This window comes from Gekko japonicus, unplaced genomic scaffold (genome assembly GCF_001447785.1).
Source record: "Gekko japonicus isolate JY-2015 unplaced genomic scaffold, Gekko_japonicus_V1.1 scaffold246, whole genome shotgun sequence".
NCBI lineage: Eukaryota > Metazoa > Chordata > Lepidosauria > Squamata > Gekkonidae > Gekko > Gekko japonicus.
Window position 1 is genome coordinate 643,555 of NW_015162482.1, and position 26,391 is coordinate 669,945.

The 26,391-nt window shown below is 48.4% G+C and overlaps 1 protein-coding gene across 1 annotated transcript; it reads right to left on the minus strand.

Annotated features, from left to right (window-relative positions):
- Positions 1 to 212: 212 nt before the first annotated feature.
- On the minus strand, positions 213 to 25,876 carry DHH (desert hedgehog). The gene is made up of 3 exons (XM_015405895.1): positions 25,571 to 25,876; positions 3,152 to 3,413; positions 213 to 969 (listed from the first exon to the last, which is right to left on the minus strand). Exons 1-3 carry the CDS (start codon positions 25,874 to 25,876, stop codon positions 302 to 304), a joined length of 1,236 nt encoding a protein of 411 aa, XP_015261381.1. The 3' UTR covers positions 213 to 301.
- Positions 25,877 to 26,391: the final 515 nt, after the last annotated feature.

A 26,391-nucleotide genomic window follows, 5' to 3' on the forward strand; every position in this document is an offset into this window, starting at 1 on the left:
CCTGGACAGAGCAGATGGTGCTTTGCACCTAGCCTACAAGTGGGAGCAGCCACATCAGTGGACCAAGCTACGCCCAGCTGCCCTTTCTTCCCCCCACCCCAGTCTGTGCTCCCCCCCCCAAGCTGCAATGCTGCTGGCCTTAAAGGAGGGATACGCCATTCCCACACCAGAGCCGTCACCGTTCAAACCCAGCCAAAGCCGGTGAGCTGCGAGTGGGACCAAGCTGGTGTCTGGCACCCTGTCTTTATCCAGTGGCTCGACAAGTCATACTCCTTTGCCGTACAGATTTAAACTCCAGTCTCTAAGAGTGAAGGCTGTCCCATCCCAGGATGCCCCAGGCCAGCTGGTATAGAAACTGTGAATACCAATGCAGGCCCGTCTCCTGTGCGCTGCAGTTCCTCGCTTCACCCTTAAGAGGCAGCAGTGAGAAGAGGCCATGGACCAGCCGCAGAGGGGCAAAGGCTCGGTGGGCCCAGTGGTGGCTCTCGAGCACGGCGTAGCAGGAGGCCACCACCCCGTTCACCAAAAGGGTGCCATGTGAAGTCAATGGGGCATAGACCCCAATGGCCTCTTGCTGCCAAACACGGACCACCCGGGCAGGGCGCAGCCAAGGGCCACCTGCGTGGTGTGCCAGCACCGAGTCCCCCGCACGCACTTGGCTGGCGAATGTGGGGGAGAAGTCAGCTGTGCTGTTGGCTGGGTCCTGCGCGGCAAAGATGAGATGGGAGGGCGTGAGCAGGAGCCGGCGGACGGGGTTGTCTGTCTCGATGGTCACAAAGGTGGTCCTCCGGTGCTGGTCCCGATCGAGGAACAGCAAGACCTCACTAGGCATCACTCTCCCACTCTGATCTACAGCAAGCACGAAGTCCCCGCAGTGAAGTTCGGAAAGGTTTTTCTTTTCTCCGCTCTGTAAGGTCACTGCAGCATCGCCTGGGAAACAGCCACCGGCATGAATAGCCACGGAGTTATCTAGGAGAGTGCAAGAGGAGGTAGTTAGAAGTGTAGGGTTTGGCTTCCACCTTACTTGTATGAGTCTCAGTCCCCTTCTCCAGTGCTGGATAAGAACGTTTCAGCTCTTCTTCGCCAAGTTTTGATGCCTGCTGGAACCAAAAGTGGAATACAGAAGTCCCACCTCCTATTCAAGGCTGTCCTTAGCATTGGACAGCCACATGAACACATGAAGCTGCTTTATACTAGCCCTGCTCACAGGGTACAGGGAACACACATATATCTGCATGCACGTGCATACGTCTGGAGAAAACTGCCCACACACATTCACTTTGCAATGGAACGTGGAACCAGTACCCAGAGAAATATAGGGTTTAAATCATGCATTGAGCAGTACCTGCGTCGAACATAACATGAGAATTACTCAACATGCACAAAAATAAAATTCAAGTGTGCCTGGATCATGTGGGAGTTCACTATAACTTGTAAACAGGACTAGAGGGTCAGAGCATTGGTCTATCAAGGTCACTATTGTCTACTCTGACAGTGGCTTTCCAAGGTCTCAGGGAGAGCTCTCCTTCACATCACCTACCTCCTTTTAACCAGAGCTGCCCAGGATTAGAACCTGGGTCTGCATGCAAAGCAGATGCCGCTACTGCTGGGCCACAGAACCTTCCTCATGTAGCATACCAGGGCAGCATCCATACCACTGTGGTAGATAGGAGAGACATTTCATTTCCTAGGGCCAGCTTTGTGCTCGTGTCTTTTTCTCTTTGTTAACAAGTAAAAGGACGGGGATCACGGACAGGACAGGCAACATAGTGAGGCCTCCTAGCAGCGGTCGGAGGCAGGGTCCCAAGCAAAATGTAAGCTGTGGGATGGTGGAGAGAGCAGGACTGGAGCATCAGGGCTTGCAGCTGGCTGAGACGGCAAGCCGGGCCCCACATCCATTCCTGAAAGCAGGACTATAAGGCTCCAGTCCTGTGCACACTCCTCTGACACTGGGGGAATGCATGTCTGCTTGAGACTTGGCTGCAAACCTTCTGGTCCTCACGGTCCACCACGGTGCCCTCTTACTAAGCGCCACCCCCCTTTTCCCAGGTAGGATTGCTAGCTCCGGGTTGGGAAGGACCTGGAGATTTTGGGGGGTGGAGTCTGGGGAGGAGAGGGACTTTTTTTTATATTTAATTGTTCTTATTTTTATCAATTAACAATTAACATGTTTTGTTACAACATCAACATGAGTATTTTCACATTATATTTACAGAGTTATAACGTGTTGAATAAATCACATTGCGTTACTTAATACAGAACAAAGCCTATAATTTCAGTATATGTAATTATCATAACTAGGGCTTTAGTGAAAAATTTGGAACTACTGCACTGATAAAACAGATAACAATGTATTAACAGTCGATAACTAATTCTGCGTAACACTAGACATTTTTAGAGAAGTGAGAAGAAACATTGAAACTAATAAAGAGGATATATAAGAGTGAGTTTCTATGAAACAAGATATCCATTAATGTTATATCCGTTTGTGGTATTGAGACCATTCGGGTGAGATGAATTGTTTATAAGACAGGTAATTGAGCACTGGGAACCATTTTTCTGTGAAATTGGTTTTTTTGGGATTTTGCGATATGTAATTTAGTTTGTTGGTGACCGCATCCATTAAATAGTGACTCCATGGTTTCTTGTACCATATTTCTAGGGAGGAGAGGGACTTCAAGCAGGTACAAAGAGCCAGTTTGGTGTAGTGGTTAAGTGCACAGACTCTAATCTGGGAGAACCAGGTTTGATTCCCCACTCCTCCACTTGCACCTGGCTGGATGACCTTGGGTCAGTCACAAGCTCTGGCACAGCTGTCCTTGAAAAAGAGCAGTTTGTGTCAGAGTTCTCTCAGCCCCACCCACCTCACAGGGTGTCTGTTGTGAGGAGGGGAAGGGAAAGGAGTTTGTAAGCCGCTCTGAGACACCTTTGGGTAGTGGAGGGTGGGGTATAAATCCAATCTCTTCTTCTCTTCTTCTTCTTTTACAACGCCATGGAGTCCACCTTCCGAAGCAGCCATTTCCCCCAGGCGAAGTGATCTCTGTCACCTGGAGATCAGCTGTAACCCCAGGAGACCTCCAGACAGCACCTGGAGGCTGGCAGCCCTATTTCCACAGCAGGGAACAGAACTTCGCCCTCCTCTCCCACTTACCTGCTTTCACTGACACATGAATGTGCGCCTTGGACTCGTAGTACACCCAGTCGAAGCCTGCCTCTACCGCCAAGCTGGCCAGCACACCGTACTTCTTCCTGTCACGGTCAGACGTGGTGATGTCCAGGGCCCTGCCTTCATAGTGCAGGGAGTGGGGCGGGTGATGTCCATCTTCGTCCCAGCCTTCGGTCACTCGCAGCCTGACACCCGGCCACTTGTTCATCACGGCAATGGCCAAGGTGTTGACACGGTCCTTGCAGCGCTGCCAGAGCAAAGATTGGGGGGGCATTAAAATTCACGCCAGTGGAGGGTATAAGAGTGAAGCATGTTGACTTCTTGGTGTCCCTCAGGCAAAGCTGGTCCATGTTTTGTTTGCTACCGATTTTGCTGTTCTCACCCTTGCGCACTTAGTGTAACAAAAGCCATATTAAGCGAGCAAGGATGGCCCTGAACTGGATAGCCCAGGCAAGCCCGATCTCATCAGATCTCGGGTCGACTCTGGCAAGAACCTGGATGGGAGACCCCCTTGGAATACCAGAGGCGGGAGGCGGGGGGCAGGCTTTATTCAGCCACCTCTCTGAATATCCGCCAGGGCCCCCAGAGGTAGCCATGACTTCCAAGTACACACACACCCTCACACGCACATATGAAAAATACAAAAGAAAAACCAAACAAACCAAGACACCCCAAAAGTGAGCAAGCATGGATTGGTAAACTGTTTTCTTATTTTCAATGTCTGACTCTTGCTGATCCCCCCCTCATTCGGACGGGGTCTAGGCCCTCAGGCACCACTGGCAATCCAAAGGTCTTTTGAGTGGGTCCCTTAAAAAGGAGCAAATCCTCTAAGACTCCTCCAAAATTCAGGCAGTGGAAAATATTCTCTGCAACAAAATAAGTAGAGAGTCGAAGAAAGAGACACTGAAATACTGGCTCCCCCCAATGTTTGCTAAGTTGGTTTCATCAGGTAGGCGACTCCTGCTTCCAGGCCCAGTACTGGGTTTGACACATAGATCTTTGGCTAGCTTTGTTCAAATGTACCCAAAATATCTCCATTCTCTTCCATGGTGCATCACCAAGACCACCCCAATATGTTTTGCTGGTCATGTCTGAGAGCCATGCTGTAGCGTCCCTTGTAACCTTGCAAAGGAGACTGGAAGGTCATTAATCAGAATGACTGGCATCCTTAAACACGCTGCCACCCCACACAATGGCTTGGGTTGGCCATGCCACTGAGCTGGCACTGCCCATCACAGTCTGCCAACCAGTCAAACATACCCTCTTTATAGTATCATCTCATGACATGATGCACAGAGATATTTCTGTTGCAGCCCCATCACTGTGGGACTCCTTTTCCACTCTGCTGGACTATGGTTTGATGGGTCCTTCTATACAAACGTCACATAGGGTTGGATCCCGTGACCCATGGACGGAAGGCACTGCTGATCACAGAACGTTTGCCATGTTCCCCTCTCCCCAGCAGCCATTTCCAGCCTGTGAAAAGTTCATTCCCAGGGTTGCGGGAACCATGTTTAACAGCCATGCAGGCTAGGAGGCTGCAATGGGGAGGAGGCAATTGCCCTTGTTGCCATTTGCATCAGAGCAGCTCTGTTGATGGAAGGGAGAGGAGTGTGATCCTGCCCTCTCCCGACCCATGTGGCTATTAGACCATGTGGGTCCTATGGTCCCCAGAAACAAACTTTCCTGGGGTTGGAAAGGCTCGCTGAGGAGGAGAAAGAGGTGGTAAGGATCTACTCTCTTTGCATTTGCAGACTGCAGGGCCCAACCCATAGTCCCAGTCCTATATGAGCTCCCAGCAGCTAAGCAGAAATAAATAACAGATAATGTACCATCACAAACAGCCTCTGCAGTAGCATACCTCGCCAGCCACAGTCACCCACCAATAATATTATGTGACAGTGATGGAACCTTACAGGGAAGGGACCTATATGCAGCAACAGAAGGAACACCCTTAGGACGTCATGGATTCCAGCCCACGTCAATGCTCCCCCTAAGCTGTGGAGTCTTGTGAGCAAAAATCCTAGTTTGTGAGCTACTGGCATTAAAGTTGTGAGTGAACAATCTGGCTGTGGCATAAATTAATCGGCTCTGGAGCCATCCTTCCAGAGCTTAGACAAAAATGTGTGAGCCAGAGGCTAAAAAACTGAGAGCTGCGGTGGCTCAAGTGGTTAAGACGCTGAACTGCAGGCTGTGGAAGGTCAGTAGTTCAGCGGGTCAAGACCCGGGTGCCGCAAGACAGGGTGAGCTCCTGTCTCCAGTTCCAGCTCCTGCCAACCTAGCAGTTCGTAAGCAAGAAATTGCAAGTAGATAAATAGGGACCACTTTGGTGGGAAGGTAACAGCGTTCCGTGCGCCTTGGTGATTAGTCATGCCGGCCACATGACCACGGAAACGTCTTCGGACAGCGCTGGCTCTTCGGCTTTGAAACGGAGATGAGCACCGCAACCCTAGAGTCGGATTCGACTGGCTTTCGAGCAAGGGAACCTTTACCTTTACCTCACACTAACTCTGCTTAGAGGGAACACTGGTCCACGTCTCCCACACACAGTGCATGAACACACTTCCCGGGAAGAACCTGCAGTGTCTGTACCCCACAAAACACAGTATCCCTTTCAGAATCTAGAATAGCACTTTGCGAATGGGGAGTCCACAAGGACTTCCAGGTGTAGAGATTTCACAACTGACCCATGAAGCTACAAGTTTCAGGGCTCCTTGCAGTTTGAATCCTCTGGAAGCTCTAAAACAGCCAGCACCAGGCTGCAGACAACTTTTGGGACAGGGGCAGGAAAGGAAGGAATGATTGCCGTTCTAGTCACCACTAGCAGTTGCTCTATATCCAGGCCTTCAAGTATACTCTGTAGACTGTACTTCCAAGAGAAGGGTTCCTAGTTCTGCTGTGGTACCCAGGATGCTGCACAGTAAACTCTCTCTCTCTCTCTCTCTCTCTCTCTCTCTCTCTCTCTCTCTCTCTCTCTCTCTTCTCTCTGTCTTTTTGTATTTTTTCGTATATGTTTGTGCATATGTGTGTGTGCGTGTGCACCTGGAAGTCTGACTTATGGGGGCCTGGAGGATATTCAGAGAGGTGGCTGGATAAAGCCTGGCCCACCTCCCACCTCTGGTATTCCAAGGAGGTCTCCCATCCAAGTACTTGCCAGAGTCGACCCTGCTTAGCTTCCGAGATCAGGCTTGCCTTGGCTGTCCAGGTCAGGGCAGTAAACTCTCAAAACAATGCAATGCATCATCTGTGCACTGGCCTATGTGTGGTGGGATCCAGAGGAGTTAGCCATGCTAGTCTGTTGCTGCAAAATAGTAAAAAAGCTCAGTAGCACCTTTAAGACTAACAAACGTTATTGTAGCATAAGCTTTTGAGAAACACAGCTCTCTTCGTCTAGGGTTGCCAAATGGGGCCGGGGGGGCGGGGAATCCCCCGCTTTGGAGGCCCGATTTCCGCCCCGGCGGAATTGGGCCCCAGGGGGAACTCCGCCCCCAAAGCTGCATCACCAGAGGTGACGCAGCTACACCACACCCCCAACGTGAGCATGTAGCACAGCACTTCTGGTGATGTGCTGCTGGTGCGCGAGTGTTTCTCTCTCGCGCATCCAACAAGAACTCCCGGAGCCCGGCGAGGCTACCCCGCTCCGAGGGGTAAGTAGACTTGGCAACCCTATCTTCGTCAGATGCATGGAGGGTATGAAGAAACTGGCCAGAAAAGGGGGAAATCTCAGTGGAAGTGAGGCCCTTGGGTAAAAGAAACCATCACCCTACAACAGCAAGCTCACAGAAGAGTAATATTGAGACGTACCCTATGAGAGCAGTCTTGTTTTAATGCTTGCCAACAAGGCCATTCGGGAACTCATTGAATTCTTATTGTCATTTGGAAGGAATTACTGGATTCCAGCACAGCCATTCGGTGTCAGGAATGACAGGAATCCTTTGGTTGCTGACTATATAGGAATTCACCAAGTTTCTGAATGACCCTTGCGAAGCATTAATGCAAAGAGGATTGGTTGCTCACAAGGCGACCTCCAGGCCGCCCCACGTTAATAAAAATTCCAGAGGGATCACACACATATATCACACTGAACACAATCACTGATACAGAACTTAATATTACAGGCTTGGGTTTTGAACAGCCCCCCCCTTCCTTCCAGTCCCTTCACCCCATAGGAAGTGGGGTTTTCACTCCCCAAAATGGTCAGCTCTCTTGATCAAAAATATGGCTGTCCCTCACTCAGACTTTTGAGTATTAAAATATTGGACATGTCTGAATCCAAAACTATAGACGGTGGGTTAGATGACGATTTGGTTTTGTTTTAAGATTGCTTGTTTGAACTGTCCTCTCCCTTTTTATCTTGTGCCTTAAATAAACCTTTTAGAAAAGAACAAGCATCCAGTAGCTGTTAAGTCGGTTACTTAACAAAGAGTCAGAGAGTGATTTCAGCAAAAGATCAGCTTTATTCAGCAACTCCTAACTCAACTCCAAACAGATCAACATGAACAGCCAGAACAGCTTTTACATTGAAGCTGTTCTACTTTTAAACTCTCCAGGCTAATGTAGCCACGCCCTATTATACAATACCAACCTATGAGGTTGCAGGGATAAGGTCCAATCACAATAGTTCCCGCTCTTGGAACTGGCTGTTGGTGATTGGTCGGTTCTTCCTGGGCTACCAATTACATGTGAGGGATTAGGATCCTAGCCCAGGATGAAAGCTTCACATGGTGTTCAATGACAGAGTTCACATACATACTTTGGTCAGATTGAATACACCACAGTAGCACATTAAAGACTAACAAAATATGTGGCATAATACCTTGCCACAAATTTTGTGAGTCTTTAAGGTGCTACTGGACTCTTGCTCTTTTCTACTGCTACAGACAGACTAACACAGCTACCCATCTTGATCTATGTTTTAGAAAAGTCAGTCTCTCTCTCTCTCTCTCTCACACACACACACACTTGGAAATACAGTGATTTTCTATAGACACATGGAAGGAACCAAGAGATGCCAGTGGGCTTTCTTTTGCCATTCCCTTTAGTATGACCTTGATGAGATGGTGTAACTGGCTTTAGGCAGAATTCTGTTCTCTGAGGCAGCTGGGGACAGTCCTATCGGGCTCTTCATTTATTCCAATTAGAGTTTAATTACAGCTTAAAAATGAGGTGCTATTAGGGCTGCCAGGGGGGGGCGGGTAAACCCCTGCTTTGGAGGCCCGATTTCCACCGCCGCGGAATCAGGCCCCGGGGGGAACTCCGCCCCCCGAAGCGCAGCGTGGAGGTGACGCAACCATGTCGATCACGTTGGGGGCGTGGCCCCGATCATTGGAGGGAAAACTCTATGGTTTTCCCTCCGACGATCGGGGCCACGCCCTCAATGTGATCAACGTTGCGCATCACTTTTGGTGATGTCCTGGCGGCGCGCACGCGCAAAGCGCACGAACAGATCCAAGGACAGCTCCCGGAGCCCGGCAAGACTCCCCTGCCGGTAAGTACTTTACACTTGGCAACCCTAGGCGCTATAGAGTTACATAGGGATGCCAGCCCCCAGGTGGGACCTAGCGACCCCCCGGAATTACAGCTCATCTATAGAACACAGAGATCAGTTCCCCTGGAGAAAAGGGATGTTTTGGAGGGTGGACTGAATGGCATTGTATCCCGCTGAAGTCCCTGTCCTCCCCAGGCTCCACCCCCAGATCTCTAAGAGTTGCCTAAAACGGAGCTGGCAGCCCAACCTCCCAACCCCCGCCAGTGGTCAGGGGGAACCTGGGGGAACCCGAATAGTTCCACCATCCTCCAGAAAGGCACTGTCTTCTAAACAAGAATAATATGCTGACCAAGCACCCCGCCCCTTCTCTATCATACTCCGAACACCCTCAGTTTTTGCTTCTTGCATTGCCAATACCCAGAGGCAGTCTTAGCCATGGGGGCAGCTGCCTGGGCCTAGGGTTGCCAACTTCCAGGTGACCCCTGGAGATCTCCCACTATCACAAATTGATCTCCAGATGATCAAGATCAATCCCCCTGCAGAAAATGGCTGCTTTGGAGGGTGGACTCTGTGGCATTATACCCTGCTGAGGTCCCGCTCCCCTATTAACCCTGCCCTCCCCAGGCTCCATCTTCAGAACTGCAACCCTACCTGGGTCCCAAGCGCAGGGGGCCACACTGGGTGTCCCCATTACCCTGCAGCCAGCTGCCCCAGCCACTGTAGAGTCATCACGAGAAGGCAGGGCAGGAAGGGTTGCCTCAGTGCTTAGTTCTTGTGGCCCTTTCTTACATGCCCAAGGAAATGCTGATCGCCACTTTGGGATCAGGAAGCAATTGTTCTCCAGGCCAGTTTGGCCCCCAGGGATCCTGGAGGGTTTTCTCCCTCTCCCTCTTCTAGGCACAGAGCAGGGGGTCACTGGGGGTGTGGGGGGAGGTTTTTGTGAATTTCCTGCATTGTGCAGGGGGTTGGACTAGATGAACCTGGAGGTCCCTTCCAACTTTATGATTCTATGATAACTGAACCCACATACTGCCTGAGATTCAGCCATGGTGGAGGGTGAACAGGTGTAGGGCAGTGGCGGCACCCAATCTCCTTACAGCTGGTCCCCTGCCCTGCCCCCACCTGAGCGATTCTGGGCTCCCAGTCTCACCAAAATCACCCCTAGCAATAGGCTGCCAGGCATGTACCACTGAGACAATGAATGCACTATGCTGGTATCCATCCCCTATGCCGAGATGACACTCTGCTCCACCAGCACAGTGGGATTTAGCAGCAGTCCAATTCTCACTCAGCAAACATCTGTGGCAGAATTTGAGGTTCGATGAGCCTGGGCTTTTCTGTTTTTCAGGGCTATGTAGGTTTTGCTATAGCTGACTTTGGTTTCTCGGTTCAGAGGTCCGATAAGCCTTTGCACTTTTGCTGGAAACCTAGGCATAAAAACTAAAGCCTTGCCCTGTAGATGTACGTTTGCCTGAATTCACATTTCATGGCCTTCAAAGCCTAAACATATCTGTCTAGGCCTTTTTGACATCGCAGTTAATAAAATATATGTAGGCAAAAGTTCATACTAGCAGAAGTTCATCTTAACATGGGCTCGTATTTGGCAAGTTTTGGTATTTTTTAATTAACTCCTCCCTTGATTCCTATTGACTGAAAGGAATTTAAAAAGGAGGCTTTGGGCTTTGTTCAGGGCTGCTTGGCCAACACCCCACCTAATGGGGTTGGGTAGGGCTGCCAAGTGGGGTCGGGGGGTGGGTAAACCCCCGCTTCGGAGGCCCGATTTCCGCTGCTGCGGGATCGTCGGGCCCTGGGGGGAACTCCGCCCCCCCCGAAGCGCAGCTTGGCTGCGTCAGCGGAGGTGACACAACCACGTCAAATGTTGGGGGCGTGGGCCCGATCGTCGGAGGGAAAACTCTATGGTTTTTCCTCCGACGACTGGGGCTACGCCTTCAACGTGATCAACGTCGCGCGTCACTTCCGGTGATGTGCTGGTGGTGCGCACACGCACATCAAGGGACAGCTTCCGGAGCCCGCTGAGGCTCCCCCGCCAGTCAGACAAATTCACCTGGCAACCCTAGGGTTGGGGATCCCTGAAAGAGGCCTGGACCCCTAAAATTCCCCTACAACATCACCCAAGGGATAGGATCATAGTGTTACTCTTTTAGAAAAGCTGCAAGACTCTCTCATGCAGACTCATATTTGCTGGCAGAGGTTAGGTCTATGTATGCACATTAGCACTGAAAACATGTTTTTCTATTTATTATAAGTGCTGCCTTGTGTATTTTAATGTACTTGAGTTAGACCAGACAGAAACAAGTAAAAGGCCAAATGACCAGACCTAATGTAGCCCTGCCTTACTTTTCACACCACAGTTTTTGCTAAATTTCACTATCTGCATGATATGGGCAGTGGTCCAATTAGAGGAAAGCAAAAAAAAAAAAATTAAAGAACACTGGATCAAAAAAAAAGCAAATGCAAAAAGTTTCCCGAAGCTCAAAGAGGGGCAGGGGTGGAGAAGCCACTGAACTGAATATATTCCACCCACCCACTGGCTTCACCCTCCGTTTATGAAAACAAGCCAGGAGAAATGAGCTTGTTCAAAAGCAAGGAAGTGGGAGGAGTAGGCCTGAGAATTAAACATTAACTCTTTTTTTAAGCATACCTTCCACCTGGAGCAGCCATGTGAAAGAAGAAGAAAAAACCAGGCTGCTGGTCACCAGTTTCCCTGAGCAAAACACATTCTGATTCATTATCTGGTTTCTAATTAACTTGTTCTAGTCTGCACAGGCAAAGGGGGCAGAGAGAATTTTTTAAAAAATGACTGGATTAAGTCGCAGAACAAAGTTCGAGTCCAGTGGCACCTTTAAGACCAACTAAGTTTCATTCAAGGTATAGGCATTCATGTTCATACACACTTCTTATACCCAGAATAAAACATTGTTGGTCTTGAAGATGCCACTGGACTCGAACTCTGTTCTGCTGCTTCAGACCAACACTGCTACCCATCTAAATCTATCTGGATTAAGTAGAATCCTGCTATTAAGCAGCATCCCGCTATCGGTTCCACTGGCAACCATTGCTACCCACAGCTCCTTACAGTGCCCCCTGCTGGACAGAACTTTATAGCTGAATGAGGAAATGACCAGGTTCCCCAGTACATACTGCCATCTCTTGCACTGTTGCACTGACTGGATTAAACAAAGTTTTATTCACGGTATAAGCTTTTGTGTGCCAGCACAGTTCCTGAGATACAGTGGAACAACCTCCTCAACCATTACTTATAGTGGGTGGGATGGGGGTTGTTGTCAGGAAGGGCCGAGTAGAGTCAAGATGCATAAATACTGGGTGATTATAGCTGAGACTGGATGTAAGAAAGATCTGTGAATGGCAGTAAATTAGTACACAAATATAAGAGTTAAACAGATGTGGGAATGAGGTTTGAGTCCAGTGGCACCTACAAGACAAATAAAGTTCTATTCTGGGTACAAGCGAGTACTGAGAGACTTAGTATGTACCCTCCTTCAGATTCACTGAAACAGATTTCCTCAAATATTATATATAGGTTGGGGGGGGGGTAGTTGCCAGGAAGAGCTAATTAGAGTCAAGATGCGTAAGTAACTGAGCAATAAATACAGCTATGATTGGAACAACACCAGGCCCGTAGCTAACGCGGGGCCCACGAGGCCTGGCCCCCTAGCAGTTTTTATGGGCCCCCTTCCTGAGCCTCGACTCCCCTACCCCAACTCCCCCTGATTGCCTGTCAGCCTGTTCGCAGGGAGGACAAGGGCAGTGATTTCAGAGGCTGTCTGTGGTGCTGTGCCGTGGGAAGAGGCACTGGGGCTCCTGGGGGGGGGGGAGCTGGACCCGGAGGCTGTGGCTGCTGCAGCCCTTGCCCTGGAACCTTTGATTGGATTAGCAGGTGCCCCCCCAGGCCCCCCTCCCTAAAAAGTCCTTAGCTACAGGGCTGAAACACATTAGGTAAGACATGTAAATAGCAGTAAATTGGTATACAGATAATAAGGAGTTAACAACAGATGTGGGAACTAAGTTTGAGTCCAGTGGCACCTTTAAGACCATTAATTTCTGGGTATAAGTGAGAACTGAGTGACTTAGCATGTGTAGTGAGATAAGAAGCCAATATCTCTGTTAAGTCCTGGGGGTTCCATTGTTCTGAGTGTTATGACAACTTGGAATTCAGCAGTCTCCCATTCCCATCTGTTTCTGAAGTCCCTTTGTAATAAAACTGTTGCTAATAATAAAGCCTTCCATTTTGCTGGCCCAGCTCCTGCCTTACAGGAACTGGAAAACTGAGTCAGGCAGAAATCAGCATTCACGGAGAAAAACTGCGTTCTGGTCTTTATTTTCACAGTTCCTCAGGGAAATTTCCCAGCAACTAAACAAAAACAAGAACAGTTTATCTCTGTATTGAAAACAATCCCAGTCCAGGGCAAACAGCATGCTGTCAGCCCCATATCAAGGATCAGGTGCAGCCATGCTTACAGAAGAACAACCACGTGACTGTTTGGGAAGTGGAACAGAGGAACTATTGGAAAATGCACTTGCTGTGCATATATTTTCTTTAAAGCAAAGGCTTCTTAAATGGTGAAATGGAACTGGAGAGAAACAGGTAGAGCTGGCTGCCTTACTGGCACTAGAGAAGACCTCTGGGTTGACAGCAGCAGAGCAAGAAGTGTTACAGTTCTAGAGGGGCAAAGGGGGGGGGGCGGAGCAGCAAAAACTGGGCAAAGCAAAAGTTTTTCTCTGAAGACCCCCTCCCCCTGTTCTTCCATACACAAACATTGGAAGTTTTGGGAAGTACTGAAACACTCTCTATGAAACACTTTCTCTTTTAGAATGAGTGAAATGTTGTGGGGGGGTTTGTATTTTTTTGTATTTTTCATATGTGCATGTGTGTGAGAGAGTGTATGTGCACCTAGAAGACATGGTGGACCTCTGGTGACTGACCCCTACTGGGGGCCTGGAGGATAGTCCAAGAGGTGGCTGAATGAAGCCTGCTCCCACCTCCCCACCTCTGATATTTTCAAGGAGGTCTCCCATCCAAGTATTTGCCAGAGTCAACCTTCCTTAGCTTCTGAGATCTGATGAAACTGGGTTTGCCTGGGATATCCAGGTCAGGGTGAAAGAAATGTTTTTAGCAAGTTTTTCCTGACTCACACTGCTTTCCAAGAATGTATAATTCCTGTGTACTCTACAGACAATTAATACCGATTTTAAAAGATGTATTTAGTGTTCAAATGGATTAAAATTGTCCACAGTTCTAAAAGGCAGTCTAAGTATTTGATAATGTGCTATTTAAGAAAGCAATGTTTTCTAATGCTGTTGTTTAACTCAGTACCCAAATCTGTTGACAGAAACAGTATTGCACATTATTAAGGACTACCTATGTAAAGCAGAGTCGTTTCGGAGTGCATTTTTTATAAAGGTGATAGGGCTACATTATAATGGAATTAGGTTTTCCAGCGCTGGGTTGGGACTAGGCTTACCAAACGCCGGCGGGGGAAATCTATTTCCTGGCAGGATGCGTGCCGCGGGGGACGGCTGTGCGCGCTGCACCCGCCGTCGCCAGGATGTGACGCTCCGCGTTACGACATATCTGGAGATTTTGAAGGTGGAGCCTGAGGAGGGCGGGGTTTGGAGAGGGGAGGGGAGGGGAGGGACTTCAGTGTGGTATAGTGCCATAGAGTCCACCTTCCAGTGCGGCCATTTTCTCCAGGTGAACTGATCTCTGTCACCTGGAAATCAGTTGTACTCCCAGGAAATCTCCAGCCTGGAATTGGGCAGTTCTAATATTAGTCCTACTGCATTGTTTTTTAGATGCCTCCAGGGCTATTTTTGGGCAGGAACGCACAGGAACGGAGTTCCGGCTGGCTCCCGAGTTGGCCACACCCAGCAGGAACTCATTAGCATAATAGGCCACACCCAACAGCAGAAACTCATTAGGATTGGCTACATTAGGGGTGTGTGGCCTAACATGCAAAGGAGTTCCTACTACAAAAAAGCCCTGGGTTTTGACAACAAACAAGGTAAACAGAGTAAGAAGCAAAAGGTGAGTGTGTCTGGATGACCACACTTCTGCGAACATGGGGTGTGTAGCTTAATATGCTAATGAGCTGTGCTGTCAGGGGTGTGTCCTAATAAGCAAATGAATTTCTGCTGTTGGGTGTGGCCTATTATGCTAATGAGTTCCTGCTGGGCTTTTTCTACAAAAAAAGCCCTGGATGCCTCATTTGGCTGATTGCGTTGGTTTACATGACATAATCCGCCTTGAGTCTCAGTAAGAAAGGTAGACTATACAAATGACTTTGCTGAAGAGTTTCTCCATAACACAGAGACCCCTAAGCATTTTATAGGTGTAAATTACTTATAGGTCATTTCACACATTGCATTTCAGGTGTACGTTTGAACCATCTAGAAAAACATGAAGCATGTGTGTTTGCAGACACATATATCTTATATGTACACTCTCAACCAGAAGGAGTGATCAGCATGGCTTCCTATTAGGTATGTGTTCACTGGTATACTTGGCCTTGCCTCTACGTAACATGTGAACTGTTCCTTTATTCTTCATAACCCTTCACCAGTATTGTCATGTGTGCATACACAGCATTCGAGTCACAAATTTCTGTGATTCAAAACCGCCAGTTTGTTTGTATATTAACCACACTGTTGAGCTACACAGATGTCTTTCTGTCCTGCGTTAATATTCAGCCACTGCTGGTGTAGCCACATAATTGTGCAATGAACATACCAAGAATACACCAGACAATTTTTTTTAAAAAAAAAGAGCACTGAACGCACAGCTCCCTGACTTTCTCATGTTGCAAAATCCCAACAGTTTGAAACAAGGGTCAAAGCCCAGATAAAGCTCTATGGGAAGAAGATAAAAGCTGTGCCGGCCAGAAATTTTACTGTCCTTCAAGGCAACCGATTACTGCTCTGTGTGTAGCTACGTCAACGATCTTTCCCTTCCCACATGATCTCTGCATCCCAAACAAGGCTGGTCAACTCTACCACATAAAACAACTCCCGTTGGTAACTACAAAGTTAAGAGTCCTTTACTCACATAGACAAATATCTGGAGAAATGATAATGATCACTTCCTTAGAGAGCACCAGGAGGTGGGGATGGGGAGCAAAGGAGGGGAATGGGCGTCTGATAAACAGCGAACAAACTTATATACACAGTGGGGGGGGGGGACCATGACCCTTGCAAAAAGCTCAAGGAGGAATGTGAGCTGCTTCCCAGCAGCTCCTGGGCCTGAGGACAATAGTTGTAACTTGTTTTCCAGGCCCAGAATTACTTAACTCGGAGAGAATTCAAATTCTTCAGCTAATAACAGCGAAATCATCAACTTTGCCACAAAGCCCTCTTTCAGCGGCTCTGCGCTCCCGGACTGGTGTCAAAAAGGGCACCACAAGACGTGTCATAGATGGGACCTTGCTGCGCTGACCGATCCTCCCCCTGCTACTCCCACTAGGGGCTTCAGCACCCGGCTGGCAGAACCCAGCTGGCAGCAGGTGGCATCCGAGCCAAATGGCTGGGTTTTGTCTCGTGATGATGCTCTACAGTGAAGTATGAAGTCTAGGAACCCGTTAAGTTATCATAATCACCCTGCCTACATGCACCTTGTTGTGGAAGAGGCTGATCTCCTGGGGAACATGTATAAATCCAAAACTCAATTTACTTTTCTGAGTCTAGCCCATGAGATCTGTTGTGGGCTCTTTTTGTAGCAGGTACTCATTTGCGTATTAAGCGACACACCCCTAATGTAGCCAATCCTCCAAGAGCTTACAGTAGCTCCTGTAAGAAGAGCTCAAGCTCTTGGAGGATTGGCTACATTAGGGGTGTGTGGCCTAATATGCAAAGGAGTTCCTACTACAAAAAGAGCCCTTAAAAAAAAACAACAGGACTCCTAAATCTTACTGTGAATCAGCTTTTTACCTTTGCATCAGTTTTCATGGTCAGTTCGGAAGGGACCGCATTGTGGAAATGGGTTTGTGCAGGCAAGGAGATAGACATTTCACAGTAGACATTTTGCAGTGGGGAATTGGAGAATACTTTGGAACCATAGTTAATAGGGTTGCCATCAGGCCTCGAGAGAAATGCCTTGTCTCTTTAATAGAGGCTCAATGAGATGTTATTTATCAGGTGATGTTATTCACTTCCATGTCATGAAAAAGTTCAGCTGCCCTTTTCTACGTGTTAAGCCTCTACTCAACGGACAGGACATTTTTTCCTCTAGGTCTGTTGGCAACTAGGGCTACCAACTCCGGTTTGGGAAATACCTGGAGATTTGGAGGGGGTGGTGGCTGAGAAGGGTGGCGTTTGGGGAGGGGAGGGACTTCAAAGGAGTATAATACCCAGGCCCGTAGCTACAGTGCGGCATTTTGGGGCCTGCCCCCCTGACTTCCTGCCAAGGCCCCTCGACTTCCATCCAGCCCTCAGCCCCCCCGGCTCTCTGGGCCTCCTGGAGGACTACCAACTCTCTGAGCCACCCAGAGGACTCCCCACCGCCTCCCCTTCCCCAAGCGTGGCTTTAACGGCCATACAAGGGAAAACTCTATGGGTTTCCCTTGTATGGTCGTGGCCCCGCCCCCAGCGTGCCCGGCGTCATGACGTCACTTCCCTGTGACGTGCATGCGGCGCGCCGGGAGCCGAGCAGGAGTCCCCCGCTGGTAAGGTAGGTAACATTTGGCAACTCTACGTGGCTTGCTTCTTCGCATAGGCAGGCAGAGTGCGAACACTGAAAAGGGTTTTTTTTAAAAAAATTTATTTTATTGTCTTTTGTGACGTCAGTGCCCCCTGACTTATTTAAAGGCCCCCCGAATTATAAAATCCTGGCTACGGGCCTGATAATACCATACAGTCTACCTTCCAAGGCAGCGATTTTCTCCAGGTGAACTGATCTCTGTTGCCTGGAGATCAGATAGGGCTGCCAAGGCTCCCTCTAAGCTGTGGAGTTTTATGAGCAAAAGATCTACTTTGTGAGCGACTGGCATTAAAATTGTGAGCGAGCGATTTGGCTGCTGCATGAATCAGTTTGCTCTGGAGCCATCCTTCCTGAGCTAAGACAAAAATGGGTGAGCCGGAGGCAAAAAAATCTGTGAGCTAGCTCACACACACTCAGCTTAGAGGGAACACTGCCATTACCCTGGTGGGGCCAGGGGATCCCCTGATTTCAGGGGCCCCAAGCCGCCACGGCCCAGCTGGCTGACAGGGGAAGCCCCACCCCTGAGAAGCCCCCTCCTCCTGGTGCCACCAGCATGATGACGTCACCTGGGAATGACATCATCGCATTGCTGACACTGGGAGCGATGCTCAAGGTTTGGGGCAAAACTGTATTGTTTCAAAGCCCAAAAAACATAAAGTTTTGCCCAAAACCTAAAGCGTCACTCCCAACATCAGAAATGCAATGACGTCGCTTCTGGGTGATGTCATCACAGCGCGCACAAAGGAATGATCGGGAGTCCCCCTGCCAGCAGCCAGGTAGGGCCTGGCGACCCTGAGATCAGATGGAATAGAGGGAGAGCTACAGCCACCCCCCCGGGGGTTGGCCATCCTGCTGGAAATGGTAATTGTTAATCAATGCAAAACAGGAAACACTAAATCTACACCTAAAAGACAAATTTGATTTATTAGGTATTTTAAATGTGTTAAATATTACAATATGGAAGAAGAGGAAGAAGAGGAAGAGGAAGAAGAAGAAGAAGAAGAAGAAGAAGAAGAAGCAGCAGCAGCAGCGGCGACGGCATGTTCCTCCCTGATCCCAGTGCCAGAGAACCGCAAGGCCTGCAGAAGTGTATTACTGACTGAGCACCTGAGTAGAATACTGACTGTTCGTTTCCTGTACCATCATTGCAAGTAAGATAAATGTACTTTTATAAAAACAAACACAGAAAGAAAGATGGAAAATCAAGGAAGGAGTCTGGCGTATCCCCGAGGGTCCAGGAACACAAACACACAGGGCACTCCTCCTCCGTAGCCCCCCAGTGATGGCCTGGGGATTACCATCATCCCATTAACCCTTAAGGGAACAGGACAATTTTTGTCCAGGCCTGCGGCTGCCTATTAGAAAAGAACGCCAGCTGTAACTTATTTCATTCAGTTAAAACATTTGTGTGCTGCCTTCCCACCCAAATAGGGTCCTCAAGGCAACGAATATAAAAACATTAAATCGGCCATTTTCTCCAGGAGAAGTACAGTAAATGTTGTTTTAATTTAACAAATAAGTGATTCCTGTAGTCTGGAGATCAGCTGTAATTCTGGGAGATCTTCGGTCCCCACCTGGAGGCTGGCAACCCTACAAGCAGCACAGACAGAAACAACTCCATTCCCCAGTCCATTTTGTCACACGACTTTCCGAACAGGTTGTGACGCACTACTTGAGCACATCAGAGCCACAAACTCAGTTCTTTTGGATGGCAGTTCTAGCACAATTATGGTGCCATCCTCAACACATGCTTCTGAACCCAAGCATTTCAACGGACTTAGCAGGAGGTAATTCTGTTTAGGATTGCACTGCGAGAGCCTCTTTGAGTGGCTTCAGATATCACCGAAGAAGAATGACATAGACACTTCTGCATTTTGTAGGTGGCACAGTTTTGTGACTAAGTGGAATCTGAACAGGCCACAGATGTAGGTAAAAGCTGTTAAAGTCCAAGTGGATAAGTGTATATGATGCTATTCCTTTATTACCAATGATAGGTAAATATGTATATACGCTCCAAGATGGTAAGCATCTTAGCCATAAGAATTTTGTTCCCGGACATTCTTACAGGACTTTCTTTTAACTGTACAATCCATTATTCTCATTTATGTCTCTATCTCATTAAGGTATTATTTATTTATTCAATTTATACCCTGCCCTCCCCACCAAGGCAGGCTCAGGGCCGTTTACATAAATTTCATATAAATACACTTAAAAACCAGTCACAAATAACATAATTATAAAATAACATAACATCTCATTTAAAAACCTAAAGTGCTGGAACGTGGTCAATAAAGTGCGAGAGCCAAGGTGTCAAGTTAGGTGGCGATACAATCCTGATAGTATTCTTACCAGCTCGGTGTGTTCAAGTTATTTGTGAGGCAGGCACAGGATGTAGGTGGTAAGGCCATGGCACAGGGACACTCCTTGGTGTTTGACGTGGCTCTTTAGTCAGAAGCCTGGTGGAAGAGCTCCATCTTGCAGGCCCTGTGGAACTGTACAAGGTCCCGTAGGGCCATGATCTCTTCTGGGAGCTCGTTCCACCAGTACGGAGCTGGGACTGGGAGATGCTGTCTTGGTGAATGGATTAAACCCAGAGGCCCCTGCATCCAAGCACTTCTCTGCTTCGAGTCCCTCCGTTTTATTGTGCAAAAAGGCTATATAGAACCAAGAAATCACACTTTATGTTCTAATCATAAAAGGATGGCATCCGAAGAGATGGAAAATGCCACTGGGCCACAATGCAGGGCTATTTGCACACACAATCTAGATTGCATTTTGCCCTAATCAGAGAATAGTTGCATTCCATTGCTGAACTTCTGTTGACTCCAGCAAATAAAGCAAGTGTATTCTCCAGGAAACAAAAAGACCCTGAATTAATTTTTAGAAAAATCCAAAACAAATCAGGGTCTCTATCCTATCTGACCCAAAGACATTTTCCTTCCTGTCTCCCAAATGACTGAGTCAGCTCCTGAGCATGGACAGAATGCACCCATAAGAATCGTCTCAAGGATCCTTTACGGGGGTACAAATGTATGCCAGCCAACTTCCTGTCTCAGTTTATGACCACCGCCCCCAATGTCCAGCAGGAGCCTGTAACCCTTCCTGCAATTCTTTGCATTGTTCTCTGTACGCCCCCATCATTATTCATAATTAAATACCCACTGCCAACCTGCACCCACCCTGCTTTCAGATGGCATGTTGTGACTCAGCAGCAGGAAACTGGAATGAAGTCAGCTTTCTGCCCACAGGAGGTGAAATGTCCTTGCCCCAGAGGAGAAAGTCTAGTTCCTTTCCCCTCGCCAAACTTCTATGCCTTCTTCCCTTAACAAGCTGTTACGCAGGGGCACCTGGGCAACAAGTAGGAATGAGACATTCTCCAATCACCCTTAGAAAACTATATCTTGGGGTTGGGAAGTAGCTACTCTGATTAGGGCAGGATGTGTCCATGGTTGATCAACCGTACTGTTCAGCCAGGGTGATAGACTCATCCTGATACCCAGGAAAGTGTGCCAGGGGCTGGAGGCAGTCTCATAACTGAATCGTGCCAGTTCCATGGTCTTTGAGGTGGACAGCCATCTGCAAGCATGCCTAGTTTTCAGTGCACCCCATTAGACTCTGCATCGCAGTTATGACGGGCATTTTCTACATTGGTTTAGCCTGCAGAATGGAGAACAGAGAAGCAGTCCTGCACTAGAAGTTCCCAGGCTCTTCCTTGGACTTCAGGCATGCAGCCAGTCGGGGCATTGTCAGGTGGTATCTTCACACCAGCCGATGTGACCTAGCAGAAAGACTGGGTCTATGTCTTACAGGTGTCTTTGGCCTATTCTATCGATTCCATCTTTTACTGTTGGATGAAAGGGATGCCGAATAAATGAAAAACACATCTCGAAAAGCAAAAAATAACTCCACTTGTTTCTGTCTGCACAGAGTTTAATTTAGTCAATTTATATCCCATTGTCCCTCACTAAAAGTGCTTGCAGACTTGGAACACACCAACACAAGTATGATAACTGACATCACACCACTGTCATCTAGGAAAAAACAGGATAGCCCACTCAAGCAGCAAATCAAATCCGTAAGGGGAATTACTATTTATTGCTGGCAAGGCGCAACATGTTCACTGAGACAATATGATAGATTTGGGTGGGTAGCTGTGTTGGTCTGAAGCAACGGAACAAAGTTTGAGTCCAGCGGCACCTTTAAGACCAACAAAGTTTAATTCTGGGTATAAGCTTTCATGTTCATGCACATAAAGAGTTCTGAGAGTTCTGAAAGAACTCAATTGTGAACTTGTGGATCTCCTAACAAAAATATGTAATCTCTCCTTAAAATCTGCCTCCATTCCTGAGGACTGGAAGGTAGCTAATGTCACTCCCATCTTTAAAAAGGGTTCCAGAGGAGATCCGGGAAATTACAGGCCAGTCAGTCTGACGTCGATACCGGGTAAATTGGTGGAAACCATTATTAAGGAAAGAATTAGTAGGCACATAGATGAACAAAACCTATTGAGGCAGACTCAACATGGGTTCTGTAAGGGAAGATCTTGTCTCACTAACCTGTTAATGTTCTTTGAGGGGGTGAACAAACATGTGGACAAGGGGGATCCAATAGATATTGTTTACCTTGACTTCCAGAAAGCTTTTGATAAAGTTCCTCATCAAAGGCTCCTAAGTAAGCTCAAAAATCATGGGATAAAAGGACAAGTCCTTTTATGGATCAAAAACTGGCTAATTAATAGAAAACAGAGAGTGAGGATAAATGGGCAGTTCTCTCAGTGGAGGGGGGTAAGCAGTGGGGTACCACAGGGATCAGTACTTGGTCCACTGCTTTTTAACTTGTTCATTAATGATTTGGAGTTGGGAGTAAGGAGTGAAGTGGCTAAATTTGCGGATGATACGAAGTTGTTCAGGGTGGTGAAAACCAGTGAGGATTGTGAGGCACTCCAAAGGGATCTGTCAAAGATGGGCGAGTGGGCGTCAACATGGCAAATGGGGTTCAATGTGGCCAAGTGCAAGGTGATGCACATTGGAGCCAAAAATCCTAAATATAAATACACGTTGATGGGGTCTGAACTGGCAGAGACTGATCAAGAGAGAGATCTTGGAGTTGTAGTAGATAACTCACTGAAAATGTCGAGACAGTGTGTGACTGCAATAAAGAAGGCCAATGCTATGCTGGGGATTATTAGGAAGGGTATTGTAAACAGATCAGCCAATATCATAATGCCGCTATATAAATCAATGGTGCGACCTCATCTGGAATACTGTGTGCAATTCTGGTCACCACACCTTAAAAAGGATATTATAGCTTTGGAAAAAGTGCAGAAAAGAGCAACTCGAATGATAAAAGGGTTGGAACACTTTCCCTATGAGGAAAGGTTAAGGCGATTAGGGCTCTTTAGCTTGGAGAAACGACGACTGAGGGGTGACATGATTGAGGTTTATAAGATTATGCATGGGAAAGAGCAGGTAGAGAAAGAGGTACTTTTCTCCCTTTCTCACAATACAAGAACCCGTGGGCACTCCATGAAATTGCTGAGTGGTCGGGTTAGAACGGATAAAAGGAAGTACTTCTTCACCCAAAGAGTGATTAACACTTGGAATTCACTGCCACAGTAAGTGGTGGCAGCTACAAGCATGGACGGCTTCAAAAGGGAATTAGATAAGCATATGGAGCAGAGGTCCATCAGTGGCTACTAGCCACAAGGTATAGATAGGGACTCTGGGGCAAGTGATGCTCTGTCATCTTGGTGCTTGGGGGGGGGGGTCAACAGTGGGAGGGCTTCTAATGTCCTGGCCCCACTGGTGGACCTCCTGATGGCACTGGTATTTCTGGCCACTGTGGGATACAGAGTGTTGGACTGGATGGGCCTTTGGCCTGATCCAACATTGGCATCTCTTATGTTCTTATAAAAGCTTAAGCCCAGAATTAAACTTTGTTGGTCTTAAAGGTGCCATTGGACTCAAACTTTGTTCTGAGACAATATGACTTTGCGATCCACGAGAGAAACCTGCATGCCTCATTTAATCAGGACTGTGTCGATGGACACAGGAATTGTCCACATCTAAGAGAAATTTCTTGTGCGAAGCAGCCCTTCAGGGCATTTTCACACGGGACACTGAAAAGCTTCTTTATGCCTCTCTCATGTTCTTTCTGCCATATGTGGATGTTGTTACTACAGGAAAGAAAGTGGGAGAGGGACGTTGGAAAGTCACTTGGAACAGTGTAGGCTTTATGGCGTACATACTGGTTACAAGTAAGCTCCGTGTAGCTCTTGCTTGATATCTGAATGTTTTGCTGTTAGAAATAAGATATGCAAGGATGACCTGAAGTTTTAAGGGAAGATGGGATTAAATCCTTTTGTTCTTGTCTAGTGGATATCATAAAATTTTAGATTCACCCAAACTGTCTTCTCTTCCTCATTCCCCTTCACTTTGAGGAATCCATGTATATAGCTCTCTAATAACTCCCTGTTTTTCCCAGGAACCTGATTGCAAAGAGGACATTCCCCAGGCAAAGTTCACTGCTACCAAATGATCCAAGACAAATGAACCTGAAGTTGGTTCCCAGTCTCTTACCCACAGTTCCTAGTTCCTTAGTCGAGAATCCAACCACAAATATTGATGATAATTAAAAGGCTCTGAACCACAAAATAAGACTTGGACTACCCCGTATCACACATCACCAAACTCAAGGGACTGTGCCCTGTAAGAGCCCCAATCCAAAACTTGGTTTTATCACTAATGGCTCCAAAATGGGGTACCCCATGAGAAATTAATTTTATGAAATTGGGTGGAAACTGCAACCCAAAAGAAGGTTTAAGCCAACCTAAATTATGCATCAACCCTCAAGACTCTGGAGATTGTACACTGCAAGGGAACATAATCTGATCCCAGGACCAAAGCTGATTCAGGATTGGGTTGTTGTTTTTTTTGGGGGGGTAGCTGCTCCAAGTTCCTTAGTGTTCATGTCCCTGCATGGGGGGGGGGGGAATCTCATTTTGTAGCAGTTAGCATCAAAACCAGGCTTTAAACTGGGGGATAGCATAAGTTCCCGTGCAGGGCAGAACTCCTGAAGCCTGGAACCTGGGACCAACTTCAGCCTTATTCAAGACTCGCAAGTAGCTTGCATGTCACGGCCTCTGGTTTTGCCTCCCATCCCCCACTACATTTTTTTTCAAGAGAGCGGCATACAATAAATGCCAAGGTACCGGCAACACATAAGGATTATGCTTATCAAAGCATTTCTCTATACAGTTGCCTTTAAGCAAGGAATGAGCCTAGCACGTCAAAGCCCCTGTCTGCATAACCAACAAAGGGATCTCTCTGGATAAAACTGTGCAAATCTGCAGATTTGCTAGTCTGTGCTTTCCTCTGAACTATAAGATTCCAGACAAAAGGGGGGTAATGTGTGTCAAGGTTAGCTGACTTCAGCAGCTATGGCTGTTTTATCTGAGCACAAGTCAAGCAGCAATTTCTGCAACTGAACTGTGGGGACAATCAAGTGGTTAGTCTTTGAAAGGAGAGATACAAGGGCTCAAGTTAAGAGCCTGTGTGTGGTGTTGTGGTTAGTGCTGGATTAGGATATGGGAGACATGGGTTCGAATCCCTACTCCACCATGGAAGGTTGCTGAGTTACCCTAGGCCAGTCACACATCTACCTCACAGGGTTGTTGTGGGGATAAGGAGAGAATGGTGTAAACCAAGTCCCGATCAGGGAGAGAAGTGCTCCATCGGAAGTCACCTTCTCGAACCCGGAAGACCTGTCCCCCCAGATCTTAGAGGCTCCCAGGCTTGCTCTGGTTACTTAATCAGAAATGAAATGGAAAGAGAGTCAACACATGCTCAGGGGTGCTGCTTTTTAAACGACTATTCTTGTGGCCCTTTCTTACACGCCCAAGGAAATACTGATCACCACTTTGGGAGCACTGCAGGAAGCAATTTTTCTCCAGGCCAGTTTGGCGGGGGGGATCCTGGAGGTTTTCTGCCCTCTTTGGGGCGGGGGGGGGGTATTTTTGGATTTCCTGCATTGTGCAGGGGGTTGGACTAGATGACCCCCGGGGGTCCCTTCCAGCTCTATGATTCTATTTCAGACCCACTAGGGCGGAGGCTTAGCTGAGATTAAATCCAGAGACACCTGTGGGCCCGGATATCTAGGCTCCGCCTTGCGCACAAGCCGCACTCACCTCGGTCATCAGCCGGTCGGCCCCGGTGTTCTCTTCGTCCTTAAAGATGATGTCGGGGTTATAATTGGGCACTAAGTCCTTGAAGCGTTCCGAGTCGCGGCTGATTTTGCCCTCGGCTTTCCCGCTGGCCCCCAGCGTCTGCTCCGCCACGTCGGGCACCGACTGCTTGTACTGCAGGGAGGTCAGAGGCTTGCGGTTGTAGGGCTTCTGCCCCACCGGCCCCCTGCCCGGACCACAGCCCAGGGCAAGGGGCAGGAGGCAGCTAGCCCAGCAGAGGCCGAGCAAGGCCAGCCGGGGACACGCCATGCCAACCAGGGGCCAAGCTCTACCCAGCGCTCTTGGGAAGTCTCCGTCAGTCCCCCCCGGGAGTGCCGTCAGATGGGCTGGGCATCATCACATCCAGGTTGGGGCGCTCAGGGACTCCTCGGCACACACACACCCCGTGCCCCAGCACGTCTGCGCGCTCCTGATGCGATCCCGCTCACTGGTGCCCCCGGGGCAACTCTGGCCCCTCTCGGTGCCAACCTGCAGAGTCCTCTAAAGTCAACCACCGCCACCTACCAGCACCGTCTGGTAGAGACCAGCCGCTGCCCTGCAAAGAGCCGACGCGGTGCACACACACACCCCTCCCCTAGCGCCAAACTGCGCCCCGTGAGGCAGAAGCCCAAGAGCGCCGGGCGATGGAGCAGCGCCGCGCCTCCTTTCTCCAGCCGGTCCCGGCCTTGGCGACGCGAGGCAACTCAGCCGCGCTCCTCCGAAGTTCCTGCAGCCCAGCTCCGCCTTTTAATCCAGCCCTCCACGAGGGACTGTGCCGCCCCCAC

Coding starts and splice junctions, on each gene's coding strand:
- DHH (XM_015405895.1), bottom strand. CDS start 25,876: ATGGCGTGTCCCCGGCTGGCCTTGCTCGGCCTCTGCTGGGCTAGCTGC. Junction 3,414..25,570: donor CCGACCGGCTGATGACCGAG/GTGAGTGCGGCT, acceptor TTGCTCTGGCAG/CGCTGCAAGGACCGTGTCAA. Junction 970..3,151: donor TCATGTGTCAGTGAAAGCAG/GTAAGTGGGAGA, acceptor GCACTCTCCTAG/ATAACTCCGTGGCTATTCAT.